The 23,108-nt window shown below is 36.7% G+C and overlaps 3 protein-coding genes across 5 annotated transcripts; 2 read left to right on the forward strand and 1 right to left on the reverse strand.

Annotated features, from left to right (window-relative positions):
* Positions 1-149: 149 nt before the first annotated feature.
* On the forward strand, positions 150-7,607 carry LOC131778998 (uncharacterized). Of its 3 annotated transcripts, none has more exons than XM_059095508.2 (16): positions 150-270; positions 1,085-1,174; positions 1,255-1,326; positions 1,840-1,893; positions 2,272-2,343; positions 2,812-2,850; positions 2,979-3,035; positions 3,279-3,320; positions 3,410-3,496; positions 3,852-3,923; positions 4,017-4,136; positions 4,698-4,763; positions 4,935-4,973; positions 5,169-5,201; positions 6,221-6,332; positions 6,648-7,607. In XM_059095508.2, the coding sequence occupies exons 2-15, from the start codon at positions 1,111-1,113 to the stop codon at positions 6,307-6,309; spliced, it is 906 nt and encodes a 301-aa protein (XP_058951491.1). In that variant the 5' UTR covers positions 150-270; positions 1,085-1,110; the 3' UTR covers positions 6,310-6,332; positions 6,648-7,607. The 3 variants fall into 3 exon arrangements, with proteins under 3 accessions (XP_058951491.1, XP_066027339.1, XP_066027338.1); XM_066171241.1 differs by having other exon boundaries at positions 178-270; positions 1,111-1,174; XM_066171242.1 differs by lacking the exon at positions 6,221-6,332.
* A 2,107-nt stretch (positions 7,608-9,714) lies between these two features.
* On the forward strand, positions 9,715-15,183 carry LOC131779009 (uncharacterized). Its single transcript, XM_059095523.2, has 13 exons — positions 9,715-9,844; positions 11,120-11,187; positions 11,452-11,529; positions 11,748-11,840; positions 11,938-12,003; positions 12,171-12,251; positions 12,460-12,555; positions 12,835-12,900; positions 13,333-13,422; positions 13,622-13,702; positions 13,865-13,930; positions 14,466-14,550; positions 15,042-15,183. Exons 2-13 carry the CDS (start codon positions 11,130-11,132, stop codon positions 15,073-15,075), a joined length of 894 nt encoding a protein of 297 aa, XP_058951506.2. The 5' UTR covers positions 9,715-9,844; positions 11,120-11,129; the 3' UTR covers positions 15,076-15,183.
* A 523-nt stretch (positions 15,184-15,706) lies between these two features.
* LOC131779010 (uncharacterized) lies at positions 15,707-22,458 on the reverse strand. Its single transcript, XM_059095524.2, has 8 exons — positions 22,281-22,458; positions 20,646-20,731; positions 20,144-20,170; positions 19,954-19,995; positions 19,718-19,810; positions 17,190-19,382; positions 16,747-16,812; positions 15,707-16,272 (listed from the first exon to the last, which is right to left on the reverse strand). Exons 2-8 carry the CDS (start codon positions 20,701-20,703, stop codon positions 16,187-16,189), a joined length of 2,565 nt encoding a protein of 854 aa, XP_058951507.2. The 5' UTR covers positions 20,704-20,731; positions 22,281-22,458; the 3' UTR covers positions 15,707-16,186.
* Between the last annotated feature and the right edge of the window lie 650 nt (positions 22,459-23,108).

Below are 23,108 nucleotides of genomic sequence, written 5' to 3' on the forward strand. Positions count from 1 at the left end.
CTTTTTGTTATTTTTTTGGTGCCATAACAACTGAGTCTAACCTACACTTCAGGTGCTTTCATTGACCGCCGAACAATTCAAACCAAAAGTACCTGACCCCAGAGACAGGTGGGATTGGTGAGATGTAGAAATGACATCACAGTTCACCACTCGTAGCATCGTTCTCACCGATAATTCAAGAATCGCCAGAAGTGACCGAACAATGAACATGGTTTAGCCGAAGTACTCACATCAAAGTTTTAATTCAAATAGCGAACCACTCAAAGGAAGGTTTGTGTGTTGTCTGTAGTTCTTAGGAAAGAATTTTTATGTAGATGTTCTCGTTTGTTTGTTTTAACATACTAGAACCTGTTTATGACCATGGAAATTTTAGAAGTTTAGAGATATAGTTTCTTAATCGTTCATAGACGAATCGTGACAAAGTAATGATATATTTCAAGAGAATAGACTACATTTGGTAGAATGCCCCAAGGACGAATTAAATATAAACAATTTTAAGCGACATTTTCGTCTCTTCCACACCGGCAGACATATTTCATGCATGACTTATCAATGTATCGTGGGATGTAACTCTTAGCACGCTTAGCGACAATGAATGACTCACTGAAATATCGACATCATCAGAATTCCACAGTTAGAATTATGAGTGAGAGTTATAAGTGTTTTAGACAAAATGTTCTTGCTTTTTCAAGTTCAAAAATGTTGTTAGTGTTGTTGTGCCAAGAAAACGGATAAATCTATATTATTGTTAGCATGAACAAATGCAATCATAAGGTGTGTGTAATGTGTGGCAATCCTCAGTAAACAATACTTACCTTACCTTATTGAAATTTTTTGCTCGGAATATGCTGTTGTTTCCGACTCAGCTTTCCTGCTGTCTCGTGGTTCTCTTAGCTGCGTGGACAGTGCAACTGAATGAATGACTGAGGTTTCCAGGTTAAATTTTTGCACGTGCTACTCTCAGTGAGTTAGACGCTGCATTTCTTAACATTTGGGAATTACTATTATACTAGTACGCATGTGTGTGAGCATTTTAGGTTTTTCCAATGTTTGTATTTCAATGTTAATACTTTGCTTCATTTAGAGACAGTTCTCGTTGTTCTTCCCAAGATGCAAAGAGTGTCCAACCTGGCAGCTTTCTTCTTGATTTGGAGCTGTGGATTTTGCTATGCAGGTACTTACAACAGGCAAATCTTCTTGGTTAAATTTGAAACTGGATTTGAAAGTTAAGAGTTCTTGTTATTTCATTTGAAGTTCAAGTTTTCGTCAAGGGTGCCCATGGAATGGTCTCTTGGAAAGACTCTCCAAATTGGAGGGACAGATCTGGTGAGTTTTTTCAAAACATAGTGCCAAATATTTATTTCCAATGAGTTAAGTAGTTACTAGGGAAAAAGGGGGAACAAGGGGGGTTTAAAAACTTTCAAAAAGCGCGCTTTTTCCGAGCTGCAGGATTGCAATTGATTCGCACACGGATTTTCTCGAAGCTTACAAATACAGACAAAAAGTTTTTTTGTTGTTGTAATTTTTGTCCCCAGAAATTAGAGTATTGCTTTATAAAACTGCATTAGTACGCGCGGTGGGAAAAGATTTTCATACAAATCATGAGCATTTCACCATGCAAACGAGTAATTTATTGAGGGCTGAGTTCTTTTTTTTGTTCATTATACTTAAAGTAATTACAGCACCCTGCAAGTAATTAGGAACTTTTCCTAAAAAACGGTTTTTACGAAGAAATATTTTTTCCTTACTGCATGTAAAGAGCTGTATTTGCTAACGTTTCGAGCGTTAGCCCTTCGTCGGAGCGATTTTCTAATTTATGCCGAATTGTACATTTTACAGTTGTCCCCACTCCTGCCCCAGCGGATGTTCAAGCGTACAAGAAACGAGGGGAAAGTGAGCTTACAAATTTATCCTTTTATGATCTGAATTTTTAGAATAAGAAATTTAAAAATGTTGCGTCTTTGCTTTTTTTCCTTTGCTTCGTGGTTGGTACAGAAACCTCACGCTTCTTTTATGATTATTAAGGAGCGTTCTCTCGCGCTTCATGTCGAACGCTCTTTAAACTGATTGGTCCTTTATAATTTTAAGATTTTTTTTGATTGGCCGTTGTGATTGCTTTGGTTTTTGTTTTCGATTCTTAGTCTTCTGTAGGTATTATAACAGAATTTAAAGGATTGAGGTATAAAAATTTCCCTTTCATATCTTGAGATGAAAGATCCGACGTAATTTAATGTTATTTCATTGAACAATTCATATTTGTGACTTTTACAGTTCCACATCCATTTCCCAGAGTACACATAGTTAAACACGTGTATGTTCCAGCACGGACTAGTATGGCCAAAGGTGAATTGTTAAACACACTGATAGCTAGCTTTGTCAATATGAAATAAATGCTTTTTGGGCCTCAATAGCTACCCGTAAGATAATAATACAAGAAAAGTGTTGATATGACACGTATTCCCAATAATAGATTAAAATTATCGTTTGAGCGAGTGCCAATTTTCGTCGAAGTCTTTTTGTTCTTAATCGGTCTGAGTAAATTTTGTCGCTTAAATCTTAAGTCAACGGTCATTCCTATAGATGGTAAGCTGCAAATCCGTACTGTAAACATTCTTGCACGGGTACATGTACGAAGATAACCCTTTTATTATTCTAACTGGCCTGGGTGATTAGTTTTATTTTGGTCTTACAAAGTGAAGATCCGTCATTGTTCTCCTAAAAGATTACATTTGTCAAGCGCTCTAAAAGAGAACAAAACTGAGACTATTTCTTCTTTATTTCTTCCGACTTAACTATTATTTTTGGTTGCAGGAAGAAGGCTCAATAAAAAGAAAAATTTAATTCAAAGAAGTAAGTAAATGTGGTAGATACATGTGGTCTGGCCGAGGTAATGATTTTTATTGATAGCTTAGCGCATGATACTGAACCTTTGTCATTTTTGTGTGCGTTGTAAATACGGAATATTAATTTTATTGCAGTTTTCTTCTCACTGCCTGTCGGCGCTGAATTACCGATCTATTACACTCATAACCAAGGTATCGACAAAAATTGTTGTTATTATTAATATTATTATTATTATTATTAGTAATAGTAGTAGTAGTAGTAGTAGTAGTAGTAGTAGTAGTAGTAGTAGTAGTAGCAGTAGTAGTAGCAGTAGTAGTAGTATTTGAATTTGATTGAACAGTGAAAAACATTACTTATATTTAGAAGCTGGATATGGAAGTAAAGAGCGGTAGGTAGATGGATTTATTAAATTATGTGCGTTTTTGCTTAATCAGTTTCAGGTTCACACAAAAAGAGCACGGTTGTCAATACTGAAGGTAACGACAGGCATTGTTTTGTTTTCCGTCGTAATAGACCTTGGAATTGTTAAATCTAATCTGTACACTTTTATTTCTTTGTAATAAAGCAACTGGTGCTGAGGGAAAAAGATATTTTTCCGACGGAATCAATGGGCCCTTTAGATCAAGTACCTGGGGAATTCAAGAACCACTAGGTACAGTATAAGAGTGTTCACTTATTAGTTTATAAATCCACTGGCAACATATGTCTGATTAAATTAAGATTTGGAACCTTATAAAATTCAGCGTTCAATTAGAAACGTAGTAAAAAAGCTTTTTCTCCATAAAGGAGAGGTGACAGCTGATTATTTAAAGTAATTTAACCTTTATTTAGGCCTGACGGCCTGACGGTGGTGACGGCGCTTATGGTGTATCGTAAACAATATTTTTAAAATAAATTCTTGATTAGTGTCGTTAGTGTCCTTGAATTCGCTTATCAGCTTTGTAAATATATTTTTTTTATTTATGTGACTTATTAAACGCCGTATTTGCTCATTTTTCCAACACAAGGAAACCAGGAATTGTCTCCAGATTTAGAAACGAGGACAATAGCAAGGCAAAGTCTTCTTCAAAATGATGATGGTAAGTTGGTAACATTTTAAATCATCGTGGGATGAGTATCAGTTGATTGAATAGCCGTCTTGTAATATAAAACCTTTTTTCTCCTGGTTGTAGAGGGTCTTCAATATCACGGAATGAGTGGACAATACCTTCGTCCTCAAACAGTTGATAGGCACCGAATTATGGAAAATAGTGCACCTTTTTTCAAAAGACCGCGAAAAACGCAGGAAATGTGTAAGTAGCTTGAACCCATTCGACTTTGTCCATATGGTAGAAAAGATATGTTTCTTTGGTCAGGTTCAGCACTAGCTGAATAATGCAGTAAACAATCAACGATGGTTAAATCTCTTTTACAATTATGAAGCAAATGCACATTCTAACAGCGGACGAATATCATCTTGAAGGGTATAGCTCCCTGCCGTGACGTCTGAAACAACCTTTTTCGAAAAAAAGATATGGGAAGAATTTCCGTTTAGCCTCATACTATTCTTAAACAAAGCCTTTTTCTCGTATTTAGGAACTGTAACCATAACAAAGTATTGGGTTACGCGAATTCTTGCCTAAAATGTTGTCTCCAACGCGATATAGTAGTACTAGAACTGAAGAACAAATTTACTCTCGCGTGGAATGACAGCTTTTGAAGCCGGCAAATAAATGCACCTTCAGCTTACGGCTTGGGTTGTCCCTTTTTTGTTCTTTTTCCATACGCATTCATTTCTGCTCAATCAAATTTATATAGTTGTAGTATTGCAATACCAGAGGTAATTTTGTTAGTAACGCACATTCTGCTTTCAGTCTATAGACGTTTAAGAATTCCGGGATTAAAGAAATTTAGAAGAGATATTAAACAAAAAAGCAATGGTAAGTTTAAAAAATTATCATTAAACAAGCAAAGGTAAGATAATTCATTTACCAAATCAATGTTTGTCTAAGCTTATCTGGATTTTTTCATCGACAACAATACCTCACTACAAACTGTCATTATTTTGGTACTCTTAAGCAATATTCTTTTTTCTTCTTTTACTCCTTCAGAAATAAGCAACCTGAAAAATACTAGTTATGTAACGAAAGGTAAGGAAAGGGTTTTTAACATCATATAATGCTTTAACCACTTTATACAGGAGTACCTAGTGTTGCCATAGTCTCAAGAGATAGCTTACTAAGTTAAGAGGTTGCTGGATAAAAAATCGGAACGAAAGAACAATAAATTTTAAAACTTGGATCATTGATAACAATAGACTGATTTTAATATTTTTCCATTTTCAGACAAAAACATGAAAAAATCAGGATTACCCAAAGGTACTAAACTTTGATATCTATGGTTATCAATGTTAAGTAAAACTGAAGCACGTTTATTGAATTTCTAGCCTTCTGATTGGCAGAATGGTGAAATGTTATAAGCTTGTAACTTGGCTCCAAGCTCATAAGCTAACTCCGACTAGTACGGTTAATAAATTCGCCAGCGAATTGAGGAAAAATCTGTGAAAGCGAGCTGTGACGCGATTGCGAAAAAAAATAGGTCTACCCAAGAGCTAACAACTAAAGAAATAACAGAATTCATAGCAAATGTAGGTTTGATATCCGCCAAAATCCCACTAAAATTCGGTAAGAAAATATTTCAAGGTATGTAACAGGAAAATTAATATTCTATTTGTCAAATGCATAAAATGATTTACATATTGCGATTACATTTGCTGCAAGCGAAAGTTTGTTGTTTTACTTTTGTCTCCTGATCGTTGTCAAACCAAATATAAGCTAGTTGGTACAATAATTTTTTGTGCACGAAAACAATTATTCAACTTAGGTTTGCCAAATACGAGGATGTTATAGCCAACTCGGCGCTTTACACCGCGTTGGTTATTTATCATCTAATATTCGGCATGCCCTTGTAAAATAGTTTTTTATTATCTACAGCTAGAAATTATCTAAACAACAACAACAACGAGAAAAATCAAAACAGTAAAAACGAATTATTATTTGAGGAGACAAATATGAAATGATGTAGATGGCAATCCAAGGAGACGGGAAAGTCATCCTTTCAGGCATTATCTTTACGATTAAGATGTTTCGTGTTAAATTAAAATAATTCCATTAAAGCCATGCTTCCTATTATATAATTAAACCCACGCACAATTATAGCCCCTTGTGTAAAACAGAATCGACTAAAACTCCACTCACTCGCTTGTTCCTCAATTTCGAAGATTTGATCAGTAAAAGGTTTCCTTAAAAGGGCTTAATTCAATCAGCTTTAATTGAGTAACAAAAAAAGTAAAGTCTCCACCATCCTAGTAACTTCACCTATTTTTAATTAATGGCAGGTAACAAAAGGAACACAAGCCGGGCATCAAGTAACAAAATTAACTCAGAGATAGAAAACCTTTTAACAAAGTTCCTCATTGTCCTGTAATCCACTTCTTGCTCTAAAAAAATGTAATTTTAACTTTTGCAAATAATAGTTAAGATGGTTTGTGCTTGTTTGTGAGATTCATAAGGCACAACACCGGAGAGGATTCTGGTAAATAATCATTAATGCAGAGGATAACATCAATTCCAGAATTTTCTGAAAGATAAAGGATAAGTAAAAATTGTTTAATCCAAAGAGATATTGATATAAGTAACAAAATTAGAAGAAATAAATTTCATTTTCATATAAATGAAAGAAGATCGAAGAAATAAGAATATTATAAAAGAAATACGCATTTCACTTCGTTTAAAACAGTGTTCTTTTCTTTTAATGTTATACAGGTGAAACGCTTGACGATATAATGACAAAATTAAAGCCAGCGAAGAGGGGCTAAGAATGAATCCCACATTCGACTGTGTTTTGGAACTTATCGTTGGTAGAAGCGTTTGTGGACGAAAGTGGGATTGCCAGATACACAATATCGTCCTTGGTGACTACGTCTGTGAGATGATTGATTTGGAGTGGAGTCTCTGAGTTCCTGGCATGTGCTTCAACATATCCAATCAGTCCTTGTTCTTCGAATAATAGCTAGGTCAATGCTTCAATAGGTAGCATTATTGATTCTATTTGTTTCGCCTCGCTTTCTCAACTGTGAAAATGCTGAGGAGTGGCTCCTGTCAATTGACTTCTCTTTCGCAGAGGGGAAGCCTACATGCTACATATAGAAACAAACACATGATCATTTTCATGATAACTTTTTGCCACTTAACATTGAACGTTTACTAAAACTTGCTTTTATTCCTGGTTAAAAAGTGTTGTTTAACTTTTCTCTACTAAGAAATTAGATGCATTTCTTGAGTTTGTACCGCAGTTATGATGTAAATATGAACGGCTGTTTATTTAGTGTCAAAACAGTGGTCAAGAAGACGGTGGTTCTTATTACAGTGTTAAAGAAAGACGTTCAACTTAATCTATTCGATTTACACGAATACTTTGATTAAGAATTTTCTTTTATTGCCAGCTAGTTGCAAAACACTTTAAGGTTGACAAGTTAAATACTTCGTAGTAACTATTCAATGCAATGGTTTCAAGAAATTGTAAGGGCAGGTATGGGGAAGGTGGAAACTGGGTTGTCTTTTTATAATAAAGCCGTCACAGAACAAATAAACGACCAGCTGAAATTTTGGTCACGGAGCGAATCTTGGCAATTTTTTTAACTTTGATTTGCCAGATAGTCTTAAATAAAATGAAGACACGACCTTGGAATGAGGCCAGAGGTTTCCTTAACCCTTTTACTCCAAAGATCTTGTTAGCAATTCTCCTTACGGTCAGCAATACAGTTCTAATGTTGTTAATATGAAGAATTTGGTATTGGATCAGCTAACAATCCCTTGATTGATATATTCCTGATATTCTATTTATATTGTAAGGACAAAATTTTGCTTGGTCACCCATGGGAATTAAAGGGTTAATTTAACAATACCGCTGCTCTTTTAACGCTCTCGTCAAGCTTAAATTTTAGACACATTGCAACCTGAGATAAATTATAACTTCCAACAGTGGACTAAACACTCCAAACACTCCAGCATTGTATTAACGCGCTTTATTTAAGAAACGATGTTGTAGTTGCGGTTGTTCAAAGCGGTTAAAACTAAAATACAAACAAAGAAAAGAACGTTACAAAGTGAACTAAAATGCAACGGAAAGTTGGACCAAAGCGACACTTACATTTGTTGGGAGCAGGGAAAAAACTGCACTGAAGCGGCGACAAACTGTAACGTGAAATCTGGCTGCCGTAGGGCGAAAAATGATCGCTTGGAAATGGCAAGCGAACAAAAAAAACTGACCCGAAAAGGCTTACACGTCCTTTAGACACTAACGAATATATTGCAATAAATTGCTCGACTAACACGCTAAAATATATTCTGCACGCACGACGAACTAACCTACAAAAATCCCAAAGGGCAAAAACAAAAGACGCTAATAAACGGGTGTTTAGTTCTTTACATAAAGTACGACTTGAAATAAAGATTGGTTTATTTTGGATATTTTCGCTTGGTTTGGTTTGTGCGAATAAGTTTAGGTTGTTGGTCCTTTGGTCATATGCATATTTCTTAAAAGCCTGTGCATTAGATACCAGGATGAAACATTGTTTTATAAGATCTCTATATTTCATTTGGAAGAAAATTCCATCTTTTGCAAGGATTGACGTACCTCTTTCTCAGGAAATATTTCTTTGACTTAGGACAAAACTGTTTTACTTAAGTTCTTTTTACTTAAGTGGAAAAAATTCAATAAAGACACAAGTAGTGTAAATATATAGGAACTTAATTACTTAAGCGCTTTATCCTGTATCATTGATCCAAGCGTACTTTTTACGCTCTCATTGTTTCAAGACCGGATATTACAATGTGCGTAAACCCAAACTAGTTCTAGATTTTTTATAAGAATGATGCAATTAAAAATAAATGTAAAACACAAAACAAGCGCAAAAACAAAGCAAAACCAAAACAGAAAAGTTGCATTTTTGTTTAGTGGGTCAAGGACAAAAAAATCGTATTTCATGCTTACTTTTGCGGGTTCTGGCCCGGTGTCATTCTAAAGCGGATAGGATTGTTTCACGTACTCCAAGAAAATAATGATCCATTTACGGGAGGCATAATGTAATGATCTCAGTCTGCATTACTTAAGGATTCAGTTTGCTACATTTATCTAACTTAGAGGATCATGTACCGTCGTTCAAAATTATCTTCCATATAAGGAAACTACAACGAATAAAGAAAAACAAAACAAAAACGAACCTGACGGGGGATGCACCAACCCCTGAAAAGAGGAAAACAAATGTATTTTACTGTTTTGAAAATGCAAAAAACGTTTCACGGCTCCTACAATCTTTTTTTCCGAGAAAATCGAAACACCATCAGAAGAAGGACGTCAAAACTATTGCCCTAAGGTCAAACCACATTAAACGTAGTACTATGGTCAACTTCGTAATATTTTGAAAGTGTGAACCTTATTAAGTTTTGAAACGTTATTAATACTTTTTTTTTCACTAGTGGTATAGCGTCAAGAGAGAGGCAACCTATCGAAGTGTCTTACTGCTCGAAACACAACTGAACAGTCGACCGAAAATTATCTGTATTAACTGTACAAACGATAGGAAACAACAGTTTATAAAATTGGAAAGTAGATGCGAGCGAAAGTTACAAAGTTTAGATTTCAAGAAATTATTTACCCCTTAGAGAGAAGGAGAGGGATTGAGGAGAGAAAATCAGTGTACGAAAGATTTACAAACACGTCATTTTCAAACAAGGATATTGATATTATTGACCCATCATACGTGGTACCTGTTTGACAGGAGTTTAAGGCACAACCAATAAGAAAGCTTGCTTGTGGTAAGCCACCATGATGAAACCAACATCGACACGGTCCGCCTTGGAGCATCAACAGATCTTTGGACGAGTTTCTTCTCGTGTGAAATCCTAACATAAAATTAGTTGGAATTCGCTGATTATAATTTTGAAACGGACAACACTTGGTAAGTGATTAGCAGAAGAATTTATATTTTTGTTTGTCATTGAGAAGGAATCTAAATTGAATCGGTAACTAGATTCTTGTAAATATTGGACTGTCCGAATTTTATAAATGCTGTTATGGCCGTTAATTTTATTCATTCAGACCTAATCTCTTGTCTCCATGGGATATTTTGTTGTTTAATCACAAATCATAGAGATACAGGAGGAACTAAAAATAACGGCATCCCGGAGACTAAGTCTATAAATGGCGATATGTTCTCCGCCAATTATTTGCTTAGTACAGGGTACAACAATTTGAGGAGCTGGTCTGTTTGAAGAGGTTATGCTGATAAAGACTTGATATCTGTATTCTTAAGTACAATCTCGAAATGAATTGTATTTGGTGAATGGTCAAATTGAACTACACCAACAGGGTTGTTCTAGTTTTGCTTGGTAAGATATACTGTCCGTAGTAAGAATTGTTCATCATGGATAGAAAGACCCTTATTTTTCGCCGATGAGATCCTAATTTCAAAGCTTATTATGGAAATAAGTATATGCTAAACAGCCTGGAGAAGATCGAAATTATGGATCCATATTTAAAGCTCCTGAATGGGTCTATTCATGTATGTTTGCAGACCTCAGTTCTTACCAGTGACTACTTGATAAGCAAATTACCCGTATGTCTGGTGCTGTTGTGTTTATGCAAAGAAAACCATCGTAACACAACATATAAGTAAATGGGGGACTAATAGATCCGTCTGAAACTCGGAAAAACGTCGCTGAAACGACAATAAATTCATAAAGGAAAGCAGACATCGGCGTATGGTTACAGCCAATTTCTTCTAACTTAAGTGCTGTGTGTTAAATTACCAAGGATGTTACATAATTTATGGAAGTGTTTGCTAGATTTTTTAGACATTAACTTACCGACAGGACTGATTACTAAGAAGCAGATTCACACACTGGACGGTTACGCAACTCGGGGAAACTATTAAGGGCCTTATCTGGTTACTAAAGTTATAATAGCTTTTATGGAAATACGATTTTCAATTCAAAATTAACATACTTCATATAGTAATAATCGTACGTTTGTCATATTGTTTTTTAAAGATTGGTATCTGTCAAGGACATGATTTCGTGGGGCAAATTAGCGGCAATGAAAAAAAAAACACAAATAAAGATAGAAGACTAAGTTGAGGGTGAGCGAAAGGGGGGGGGGGTGGGGGGGGGGGCAACCAAAGAAATAGCTTTTGACCTCAAATATTAACTTCATTTTCATTTTCCAATACTAACAGGTACGCCAAAATGGGGAGTTTTATACCCATTATCAGCATATTGTGTGGAGCTGTTGCCTTTTGCAAAGGTACGAAGGGAAGAAATACCAGACAAAATGCAGTCACTGGACGAAGATGAAAATCCAAAATCTCGAGAATTGAGATTTATTTCATTTTAATTCTTTTATAAATTCAATTCAGTAAAGGTTAACTTCAAAATTTCTTAGATCTTTATTAGACCGATGTTGATACACGGCAGGAGATAGTATCATTTCAATTGCTCTATTCTTTTATTCCGATTACCGAGCTACCTTTTTAAAAACTACGAGCTCATAAAAAATCATTTTCTTCAGGTTTGGAAATACCCTACGCCGGTCAAAATAGAATGAATGAATTTAAGAAAAGTGGAATAGCGGACCCTGCAAATATCGGTAGGTATTTTGTATATCATTGTGCCTTAAACATGGGGAAATTCGTCGTACGTTCCATGAGAGTAGAAGCTGCATGTAGACGTTTGAACAATTCATGCTCGTCTGACCAAGAAATTAAACGAAAATGGGTCAAGCTTGATAGCAAGTAAGTTCGAATCACGTAAATCACGACAATTGCAACATCCAAATACCCTGAAACACGTTTATTCTTTTTGAAGGTCAGACCATTGGAAATCCACTCCCTTCAGCCTTCTTTGAGGAGCAAATCACTGGAGGAAGACATCCAAATGACGACAAGAGATACACAATTGGTACCTAAAAATCTTTGATATTGCCATACAATAACTCTTTACTATTACATCTCTTATCTTTACGATATGATATCTTTTGACTTAAACTTTTCCTCAGAACAACTTAACCTAGCGGCGAGACATCGCAATGTTTACTACGATACCGTTGGTGGAGACCCGTATGGTGAGTGAATCACTTTCAATTTAAACTGCTAACTTGAACCAACTATATGTATTGAGCTAAAAACGGTGAGAAAGTTCCTCAGGTATATTATTTCTTCAAAACTACTAAACGGAATGAAATAAAGTTGCTTTATCATCAATACTGCATTTTTTGCACCCATGAAACAGGTCACAGTAGTCCAGTTCTGTCTCGCTCACATATTGCTGTCAATCACAAGAAAAAGAGATCACTCACTCAACTCGAATCAGGTGAATCGGTTTCATACATGTAAATGATTTTAAGCGTATATGACTTAAACTGGGGAGATGAAATTAAGAGACGGGAAAATCTTCGCACTGGATTTCGTCATTGGGCATAGTTCCTTAGATCGCTTAGCACACTCTTCAGATCAGAGAACTAATCGAGGTATTACTAATTTTTTTTAGAGATTTGAATTCTATTTATTTACCCTTTTAGCTCAAACTGTTGATGGTAGTCAGCTCCCTTCCGCTTTCTTTGAAGAGCAAATAACCGGAGGAAGACACCCAGCTGATGACAAAAGATACACTATTGGTATGATTGTAGGCCTTTTTCGCTTATATTGCTGTCTGATCTTTGTTACTTGATTTTTGTAGCGAAAGAAAAATCACAAATAGGCGAGAAACGTTTTCAGAAACCCATCTCAGGTTCAGGACGAGTCTTAATGTAAGAATTCGCAAGACGGGGCCTTCTTAATGTATAGGCATAAATTATTAATATGATATGGAGGGCAAAAGCTTTTCATAACTATAGAGGCGGTATCGAACTTTTTTTAGTTCCTCTGATACATTTTGCGTTTATTTAATGCTGCAGAACAACTAAATCAAGCCGCCAGACATCGCAATGTGTATTTCGACACTGTTGGAGGAGATCCATATGGTACAACACGAACTTAACTACAGTCTTCATTTGGTAGTAAAAGGCGTAAATTGTAGCCCTAAAAACTTTCCAAACAAATGTTGCAAGAATCTAAAAATAGGTGATCAAGGCATTGTTAACCTTATCCTATAGGTACTGCCCTCTAAAATTGATTTTAGATCACTGCCAATTTCGGAGAAGGACTAGAGGTTGCCATTTGTGTGCCATGATACGTGCTTAAGTGGATTCTTCGTGGGGTCGTCGATTCATTCTTCATTAGAATAACGAATAGTGTCAGTCAGACGTGTTATCATTTCCCGAGGGGCCACGTTAAGTCAAAAAATAACCTGCATCATCGAAAAACATCATTTGAAGGGTACCACAATATATCATAAGCATGATTATTGTCTAGAGTTAAATATCACTCATATTTCTTACCCCTTTTACAAACAGGTCACAGTAGCCCTGTTCTGTCTCGTTCACATATTGCCGTTAATCACAAAAAGAGAAGATCTGTTTCACTAGGAGAATTATCAACAGCACGTGAGTACTTAAGTAATTCAATAATTCAAGGGGAGTATTAAGCAATAAATCTCACTTTCAGAGTGAGTTGTCATGGTGATACAAATACAGTTAGATTCATGTAAGTTGTGTTTAACGTTTTAGAAAAAGCCAACTAAAGATCAAAGCCTTCAGTAATGGACATTAGTTCTTATCTTATAGTCCTCCTTTTTTTTTATAGCCGGAGCCACCAGTCAATATTATCCAGCGGTTCAATCCAGTCCTTCAAACGTCCCAGAAGCCGTGAAGAGAGATGGCATTGGTAAGGGATTTGTGCAGTTACTGCTTTTAAGTTAACTAGATGTTGGCCTGAACCATTCAGAGGTGATAAAAAACTTATTTATGCTACCCCTGACTCCCTCTTCCGCTAATTGATGAAATTCATCATTAACATTGGTGTGAATAATGATGATTCTGTCGACAGCGAGGTTAAACTATGCTGCAAGACACCGCAATGTTTATTTTGATTCTGTTGGTGGAGATCCTTACGGTAAGAAAATAAATCTGCATTTATACAATGTATGTGAGAGCGCATTTTGATTGGTGTAGTAACAATAAAACCAATCTAACCAGATTGGCCAATCAGAGCAAAGAGAATACGTGAGAATACACTGCCTCGACTGAACCGAACTAAGGGCGACCACACACCAATGGTTATCATTCTTCGTCTGATTGGTTGACGGCAGTGGTAGACCTGATGTTGTGTAAGATCTTATAGGATAACTAGATCCAAAATAAAATTCTAGAGTTCTGTTTGGTTTAACCATCACTGGCTATTTGACTATGATTTAAGCCGGAGGTCCTTTTTTAGGCGATTGATTGCAACATGAACATGACAGTCAGTATATTCGGTTTGAGTAAAACAGTTATCCCGTGATGCCTAACCAAGTCAAAATTAACACTCGCTTTTGAAATAATCATCAAAAATCTTTCAGTGCTTATTCGGTTATTACGCGTAGTACACTTATTGCACTCAGCTTTTGTTGAGTGCCTAACGCAACATTGTGGCTATCTCTTTTCTGTAGGCGGAAGCAGCACGGTGCTCACAAGGCAACACATTTTGGTTAACCACAACAAAAGATCAGCGGAAGAGAAGGAGACAAAAACTGGGTAATAAAAAATTGCCATTAGATTTTAGATTCTCTTACTTGCATCTCCCCCCTTTTCCTCTATTTATCTTTTTTAAGATTATGAGGGAAATGAAGAGGTTGTAACGTGAATCAATTAAGTACGATAAAGAAACCAAACGGTGTACAACCATAAATACAATAATGAGTGAAGTATAGTGATATAGAATTGGCTAACGCCACATACCAAGAGAATACTACCTCTAACAAGGTTATAAATAAACATCTAAGATAAAACCCATCATGATACAAGAAATATTTTTTCTCGCGCCCGATTGGACTAAACGTGTCCCGTGACTTAAATCTCCCAGATAAAACTGAAGGATATCCGAGGATATACCCGAGTAATACTCCCCAATTTTTAAACCTAACATCAAATACAGAAAACTCTGCGTTTAAGATTGGTGATGTATGGTTGTCACAACATTGATTTAAGTACATATTTTAATATATTTTGAACTGTCTTGCCTACAGGGAAACATTAAAGAAGAAGCTACGAATCGCTTGATATGAATGAGTTATAATCGTGGCCACAACAAGTGATGTCTGAACTATGTATACATGTACATATCAAATTTCTGACAAAGGGAGATAGAATAAACAACCTTATTTTGTTACTTATGGAGACTGGTTCAAATATATCACAACTTTAATGACCAGGAAATGCATGGGTTAACCAATGTGGCGCAATCGAAAAAGGAAATGTTAAAACAATTAAATTTTGTCTATGAGTGAAGCTCATTTATGGGACAGGAAAATTTCCCCTGAAGTTTTGATTAGCAGAATCTTCTCGATAAGCAGAATGGAATATATTATAGGGGTTTGGCAGCCATAGACGAGATTCTAATATAATGGGGGATTTACTGAGATCGTCTTGTACAGGTTATACATTTGCTAACATCTGTTCAGAGAAATACATCATTTCGGAACAGATAATTCATCTTTTACATTCAGAGTATTTTGATAAAGATTAACAGAGCTTTGTTACAGTCTACACGTCCTAAGGAAGCACTTGGTTAAAGTGCTTCATGAATCAGAATTTACCATTGAATGTGTTTCAACTTTAACCGTTGCTACGAAAATAATTTTCTTCATTGATATCTTAACATTCGTAAAATCGTTGAACAAAAAGATTTCGGAATTAACATATATAGAATTATGCTGTTAGTCGTCAAATTCCTTTGGTGACAATGACTCAAAACATAGAATTATATTACCGAAACGTTTTCGAATTAATTTTTTCTCCCTAGCTCTAATCAGGAAGAGAACTGAAATCGAAAGAAACTTTTAAAGTTTTTCCCATTTTTCTCTCAAGTACTGTATTCCAAAAGCGGGTTAGTAGTGACTATTACTAAATGTTTATTAGCGAAAACCTGAGTTTTTTTTCCGCTCTCTGAGCTAATAAATAGCTGGGACTGCACCCAATCAGATCCCGGATTCGCTTTAGAATACTGGAAGAGATATATAAACATATATTATGAGAAATGTTATTTACAATGCTTATTTTCTACGTCTTTGCAAACGTGGCGGTTGCTTTTGAGCATTTAAGATTCCCATTGAAAATACTTGTTCCTGCGTTTGACCTGCGGTAAATCATCCACACTTTTCAGTCACCAGGTTTAAGTAACGGGTACATTTCTTCGTTTCCTACCATTTCTTGGGAAGAATACATCATGCTGACTGAATACTTGATAGTTGCTGAAGGCTGATAGGATGAAAAGAAAGTTTATGTTTATTTACTATAACAAAAATGCGGACGAAAGGAATTTGAGATGGACACACTGTATGTGCATCACTCTGTATATCACGGATTAACCATTGCAATGGAACTTATATGACGCCCTAGTACTGCTCTTATGCCAATCTATGAGGTGTTGGGGAGAGAAGAATTTTCTTCTGCACGAAAGGAAAAGAATCGATGTGGGCATATGGTAATGAATATGGCAGGACGAGGAATGGAAATGCTCGCGAATCCTTAAGTGTGACTGTAAGAACGAGATTATTCGACTCGAGAGAACCACATCAAGGTTATCACTCTTAAACCAAGAGGAACTGTCATATTGTTTGACTGCAAATCGTCCATGGTTATTACTCTAACCCATGCACAAAGCTTATTTGAGAACAAATTTGAGAAGAAAGTTCTCTTACTGTCTCAATTTTGTGTTCTTGAAATACTTACATTGACTGTCTCCGGCGATTCCGTCGAATATTACGTTCCTATGGCGAGCACGTTTATTTTGAGAGGCTGTAGAAACCAAAAAAATAAAACAAAAATTCATAGAGGCATTTAGATTGGATTTTTTCACTATTATTTTGTGCTTGCCGCTCTTTTCATAGCAATCCTTTATCAAAAAAAAAAGAACTACTATTGCAAATTTGTCTGAATAATTCTAATAAAATCGACATACAGTATAAAGTCAAAAGACCTTACGGTTTACCTATCTAAAAAAATAGACATATATATACTCCATTAAAAATTTTTATCTCCGCCTTACAAAATATAATCGTCGAATATTACGTTCCTATGGCAAGCACGTTTATTTAGGGGCTGTAAAAACCCAAAAATATAATAAAAATTCCGAAAAAAGGGTAGATTAAGTTATAGGAGCAAAATTTTCATACCTAAATATTTGTCGCCAAAGCCCAACTCATTCGCCTTATGTTTGGCAGTTGCATGAGCTCCAACAGCCGCAGGAGGTTTTGTCGTGACTAGCACAGAATGAGCCGCAGGGGGAGGCTTTGTCGGTAAGTGCGATGGAGGCGGTTTCGTCTTGACTACCGAAGGCGAATGAAATTGTTCCTCAGGAGATAATGGTATCTCGATTATTGGTCCGTCTGTTGGAGCTGGCAGAGGGCTATAACTTGGTTCACCAAAAGATGTGTTAGACATGTCCGTCATATTTCTGAAAGCAGGAAAACTGATGTTCTGGGGCACGACTGACAGCGAAGCATTTGAGGTTTGTTGCGTGTTGGTATTGTTTATAGCCGGTGGAGGCACTTGTGGTTTAGAAGTGGGATTGGCAGTGATCTCTGTTGTATTGGCTAGAGCTGGGGGTTTAGAAATAGTGGCATTTAACAGAGATGGTTGATTCATTTGTTTGGAAGATGAACTTTTTGCGTTTTTAGAACTTGCTGATTTTGTGGCTTGTGAAGACAGGGGAAAAGAAGGAGAAGGAAGAAACATAATCGTTTCTTTCTCAGGAGGGGTGGCGATGACATATGATGCGTTTTCGTATTCTGAGTTGAGAGTTTCTTGTGAGCTCAGGTTAGAGAGGGAGGTAGGAGTGTTCAAGACTTGAACAGAAGAAGACGTCTGATCTCCAGCTGAAGAATAGGAGGACTCGGCTTCTGATGAAAGAGGAGGAGAAGATGACACGCCGGTGATTTGAGGGGAAGATGCAGATGAAGCTGAAGCTGGAGCTGGAGCTGAAGCTGGTGTCAGTGCTGGAGCTGGAGTCTGACGGTAAGCAGGAACTGGAGGTGGAGCTGGTGCTGGAGCAGGTGCAAGGGCTGAGGACTGATTTGTGGAAATATACGAGCTGGTTGAAGCCAGTGCAGATGTCTGTATGGTCGATGGAGACGAAGAAGATGGAGCTAGTGCTGGGGCTGGGGCCGGAGCCGGAGCTAGGGCTGGGGCTGGGGCTGGGGCTGGGGCTGGGGCTGGAGCTTGAGATGTGGAAGCGTACGAGTTATTTGAAGGCTGTGCAGGTGACTGAACTGTTGATGGTGATGCAGATGGTTGACTGGCTGAGTAGCCATAATAGCTTGGCGCAGGATATGGAGCTGGCGCTGGCGCTGGATATGCTGAGGTTGATGGTGTTCCGTAGCCTTGGTAGGTTGCTGGAGAAGGAGCACTTGCAGGGGATGATGTGCTGCCTGTACTGTAGGGAGCAGGAGCCACAGGATAAGATGAGTAGTTATAGGCACTATTTGCTGGTGGTGATGCCGGCGCTGATGTGGAAGCAGAGGGATAGTTACTGCTACTAGCTGTAGACTGGGTATTATTGAATGGAATTGAAGAAGGAACAGAATTGTTACCGTTCAGTTTAGAAGTTGACGTGGTATTTATTATTTCATAAGTAACGGGTGAGTCGGGAACCTTGCTATTTGATGGTTCTCTTAAACCGTCCTTACTCGTTTCAGGGCTGACCACATTGTAAACAGGATAATTGTCAGACGTATCAGTTCCATTGATTGAACCAGCTGTTATATTCTGAGCTGGTGTTTTCTGAGTGGTGGCATTGTTATAGCTGCTCACATAATAGATAGGATAACTATCAGTATCATTATTTAGAGAGACGGTTTTTGTTGATTTCTCGAGGATCGAATTGTTATCGCTGATTCCAGGTGTCTGTTGGCTTTCGTCGTTAGGACTCGTGACATAGTATACTGGATAATTATCTTTATTACGTGCAGATGATGAAGTTATTAGTGTAGATGAGGAAGAAGGCGGATTTGTCGTTGCATTTGATGTAGGTTGTGAAATCGGCTGCTGTATAGTTGGCTCTTGATAGCTTGACACATAGTATACAGGGTAACTGTCGCCAAGGGTTGAATTTGTGTCAACTGGAGCTGCTGAACTGTTTTTGTATGAATTTCCTGATGATTGTGTCACATCTTGCGCAGAAGAGCTGTTTTTAAGATATGAATTTTCAGCAGCTGACAAAGAAGAATAGGAAGTGTGATAGATGTTCTGAACTGGGACAACCCGAGCACCAGTTTGGGTTGCTAGTTGCTGTTGTCCTGTCTGCGTTGTCGGAGTTGAGGCAACCGTCGCTCCGGGACTGCCGTTCAAATCAGCTGAGCTCAAGGTTTCTATTTTAAAAAGCAACTCAAGATAAATCTCGTTATAAAAGTGTTTGTGATAGTCTTAAAGCTTCCTACTAGTTTTTAAGGGTGTCCATAATTCTGAATATGCATCAGTTGTGCGAAGCCTTCGGGTTGAAAATGTGTGAATTTTTTTTTAAGATCTACTGTTAAAAGCTGAAATGCTACAAAACAAAAGCAATGTTTAAAATATGTAAGAAGAAGAAGAAAATATAAACCAAAGACATAAGCTGTCTTAACGCATTTCCGACTGTGGTTTTACAAATTTCTAAGGAGGCCGAAATTCCTCCTGATCAAACAAGCAAAAGGAAGGCTGTACTTACGTGAAGACGTGACGCCTGTCTGCTGTGTTGCAACATTCTGGTTGAATGTCTGTTGTGACGTGGTAGACGTGTACTCTGGATAACCTGGATATCCTATGAAAAATAATACGAGAAATAATTTCTTGAAATAAACATAAGAACTACTGGTTTGCTTCTATTCACAAACGACGATAAATGATAATTTACCAATCAGATGTCACGTTTACTTTCAAATACAACCCAAGATAATTGCTCACCTTGATATGCAACCTGCCTTCTATGAAGTCTTAGTGCAAGCCCTGCGTTAAAGACACGATCTTCATAAGTTTGAAAAACAATGAAAGCAAAGGAAGGTACAATAAAGAAAAACCAAGTTATCGTGAATGTAATATTATCAAATTATTCCACTTAATTACACACATTGAACCAAATGTGAGCAATCTTTACCTCTTCCAATGCGAACGTCAAATGGAGCTGAAATAAAAGAAAACAGAAGATGAAAACATTCTCACACCTTGAAGATTATGACGACTATTAACGAGGATGTGAAACATTGAACAAAGATCTGTATTTAAAATGTGAAATACTGGCGTAAGAACAACAAGACTCAATCGAATAGGACTGTTCACCACAATGCAATGCTCCAATCATCCAAAACTTCACTATGAGTGGTGTGAACACAAAACTGGATCCTGTTGACCTGTTTTAGGTTCCACGCAGACTTATGTAACTCGGAAGGATTTCTGACATCTACGGTTAGCCAATCAATCCGTCAACAGATCAGTCAATGAATCCATAAATCAATTAGTATTTTTTTGATGTCAAGAAAAATAAACTATACGTTAACCCCTTTGCAGTGAATATTGGGCTTTATAAACAGTCCATGTCATAGATAAAGTAGAATTATTGTTAATTACGACAGCAGGTATATCAGCGATAAACATCTTACCTGAATAAACCGATGGATGAAACCAGGCTATTACAAAAATAAGGAAAAGTAACCTCATCTCTTTCCTTATCTCATTCAAGATAAACCTATTAAGAGAAAAGGTTGACCAATTGATGTTCAAGGATCCTGAATGACTCTTTTAAAATAGATGTTGGTATGCTTTTCTCCTTTTAAATTGTGAAATTTAGATGTTAAATCATTGCGCAAAGGATACATTGTTTGACCTGTAATTACAAAAACTAAAGCGGATGTGAAAGCCCTAAAAACATTTCAAAACAAGGGATAACTTGAAGATCTAAAGAGGACAAAAATTGGCTAATGTGGCCTTGATGGCCGTAACTTTATTGTTGTTTAGAGATAACTTTCTTATTTCTTGAAAATTAATGAAAACCCGGCTAAAAACGAGGACATTTTTGCACGTAGCGAGTCCAGTCTTAAACACTAACTGGTCGTTAATGGGAACAGTGAGAAACCTGTTGTTTGTTATTTTGATGGTGCAGGTTAAGTTGTATGTCGTCGTCTGCTTCAGTTCACATTCCGGTTGACTTCTGTCAGAATTAGCAAGTATCCCTAAACTTTCGCTTATTCTTTCATATGTTTTCTACTTATTCATTATACCTACCTACCTATCTATTTACTATTTAATTATTTGCTCAATATCGTTGCATTTGACCTTGATCTTTTTCATTATCGGTGGATAATCTCTTCACTGAGCGCGCCTAATCAGTGGAACTTAAGTGAAATCCCGCTTACTTGTACTAAACGCATTTCAAAAATTCACAGGAAAATCCAAGAACAGAGATATTTAATGAATTTTCCTGGAGTTGTAACAGTATGTTCTCAACACGCTTGAATTTAAGCTTAAGAGTTTCACACTGTTTATATTAAGCATGTGTCAAAGCTTCTCGTGGTTATCTCTTGTTAGAGTCAGAGAAAGACTATTCAATATCCGCCTCTCAAACGAAGGGAAAAAAATTAAAAAATACATGTATTTTTTCAAAATCAAGAATGAATTTTCACGCCAACAGCGGGCAGAATTCGACTTATCCAATCTGTTGACACCACGTAGATTAAACATTCTGTAAAGTACAAAATGTCGCCGGCTTAAAAAAAGTATTTTTACTGATTTACTGATCGAATGACCCTACGAAAGACGATGCATAACGGAAATGAGATCTAACCGCCTTTATCTTTGATATGGCAATCTGTCGTCAATTAGTGTTGTCCGTCGAGGCCTAAAATACAAGATGGGCGGCGACTGCGGTCTTCCTGTTTGAATTCATGAATAATTTCAAATTGCAATACATTACAATTTTTTTGCAGTCTTAAACCAAGGTTATTAACTTTCCCTCTCGAATTGTTGAAAATATAGTCAGTTGAAGTTATAAAAACCGATTCATAGCGCTGTCGTGTTATAGCTTTGTTCCGTAATTACAATGGTTTTGGTTTCGTGTCAGTGTTTACTATATTCAAGACGATGTTGTAGTTTCAGCCCAGAAGAACAGACTCTGCTTAGTTCAACTGAGGTTAAGACTTGTAAATCACATTGAAATCGCAAGTCTAAAAGAACCTTTACCACAAGAAAGCAAACAAGAAATTCCCTACTTACATATAATTTACCAACTGGTGACTTACCTCGGTCAGTCGCACTATTATTCCTTGGAGAGTTCCTTTTTGTGCACAGCTTTTGCCTAAAACCGGTTAATCCACAATGAAAGGGACGAAAATAAACATCAAAATACTCCTTGGTGTCCTACAGATTTATAGGGGATTTCAAATCACGTAAAGCTGTGTTCAAATAAAAAAAATGCCGGAAATTTTCAGTAGCTAGCTGCAACAGGTGGCGGCACCAGTTCTTGATCTTTGGAGTCACTCACGGAGCTTGATCAACGCAACTCATAATTAAGGAGGACTGTGATTGGTTAATGGAGGAAAATGACTCGCCGAGAGGCCTTTTAGGTCGTTTTCTACTCGTAGTGACCGTGAAGATATAGTAAACAGCGCTTTCTTTGCTGGCTCAAATGCAAGTAAGACGTAAATTAGATTTTAGCGCGGCTTGAAAGCGAATCTCCAGGTATTTTTCCCAACACTTGATCACAAAATTAAATTCCTATATCTTTAGAGAAGAGCTGATTTGCTTTTAGTAGTACAAAAAAATGGGAGCTTTTCGCAAAAACGAAAACCACGCAACAATATAATCCATACTTGAACGTTGTTGATTTGATTTGACAAACAGGAAATTCTGCAAGTTTCTGTTGAAAATTCTGATATCTGCTTGATAGTACACAAAGTCTTAAATCAAACGATATCTTTAATTTTCCAAATTTCGAAACATTTTGCTCTGAGTGAGCGACTTCGGTTTTATTTTCCTGCCGTAATTCGCATTGCTTTTGCGAATCCAAATATGGTGCAATTGAGAGTCAAAGCATTTTTCAAAAAATTCTAGTACTCTTTAACATATTT

The sequence above is a fragment of the Pocillopora verrucosa genome, chromosome 8 (genome assembly GCF_036669915.1).
Source record: "Pocillopora verrucosa isolate sample1 chromosome 8, ASM3666991v2, whole genome shotgun sequence".
NCBI lineage: Eukaryota > Metazoa > Cnidaria > Anthozoa > Scleractinia > Pocilloporidae > Pocillopora > Pocillopora verrucosa.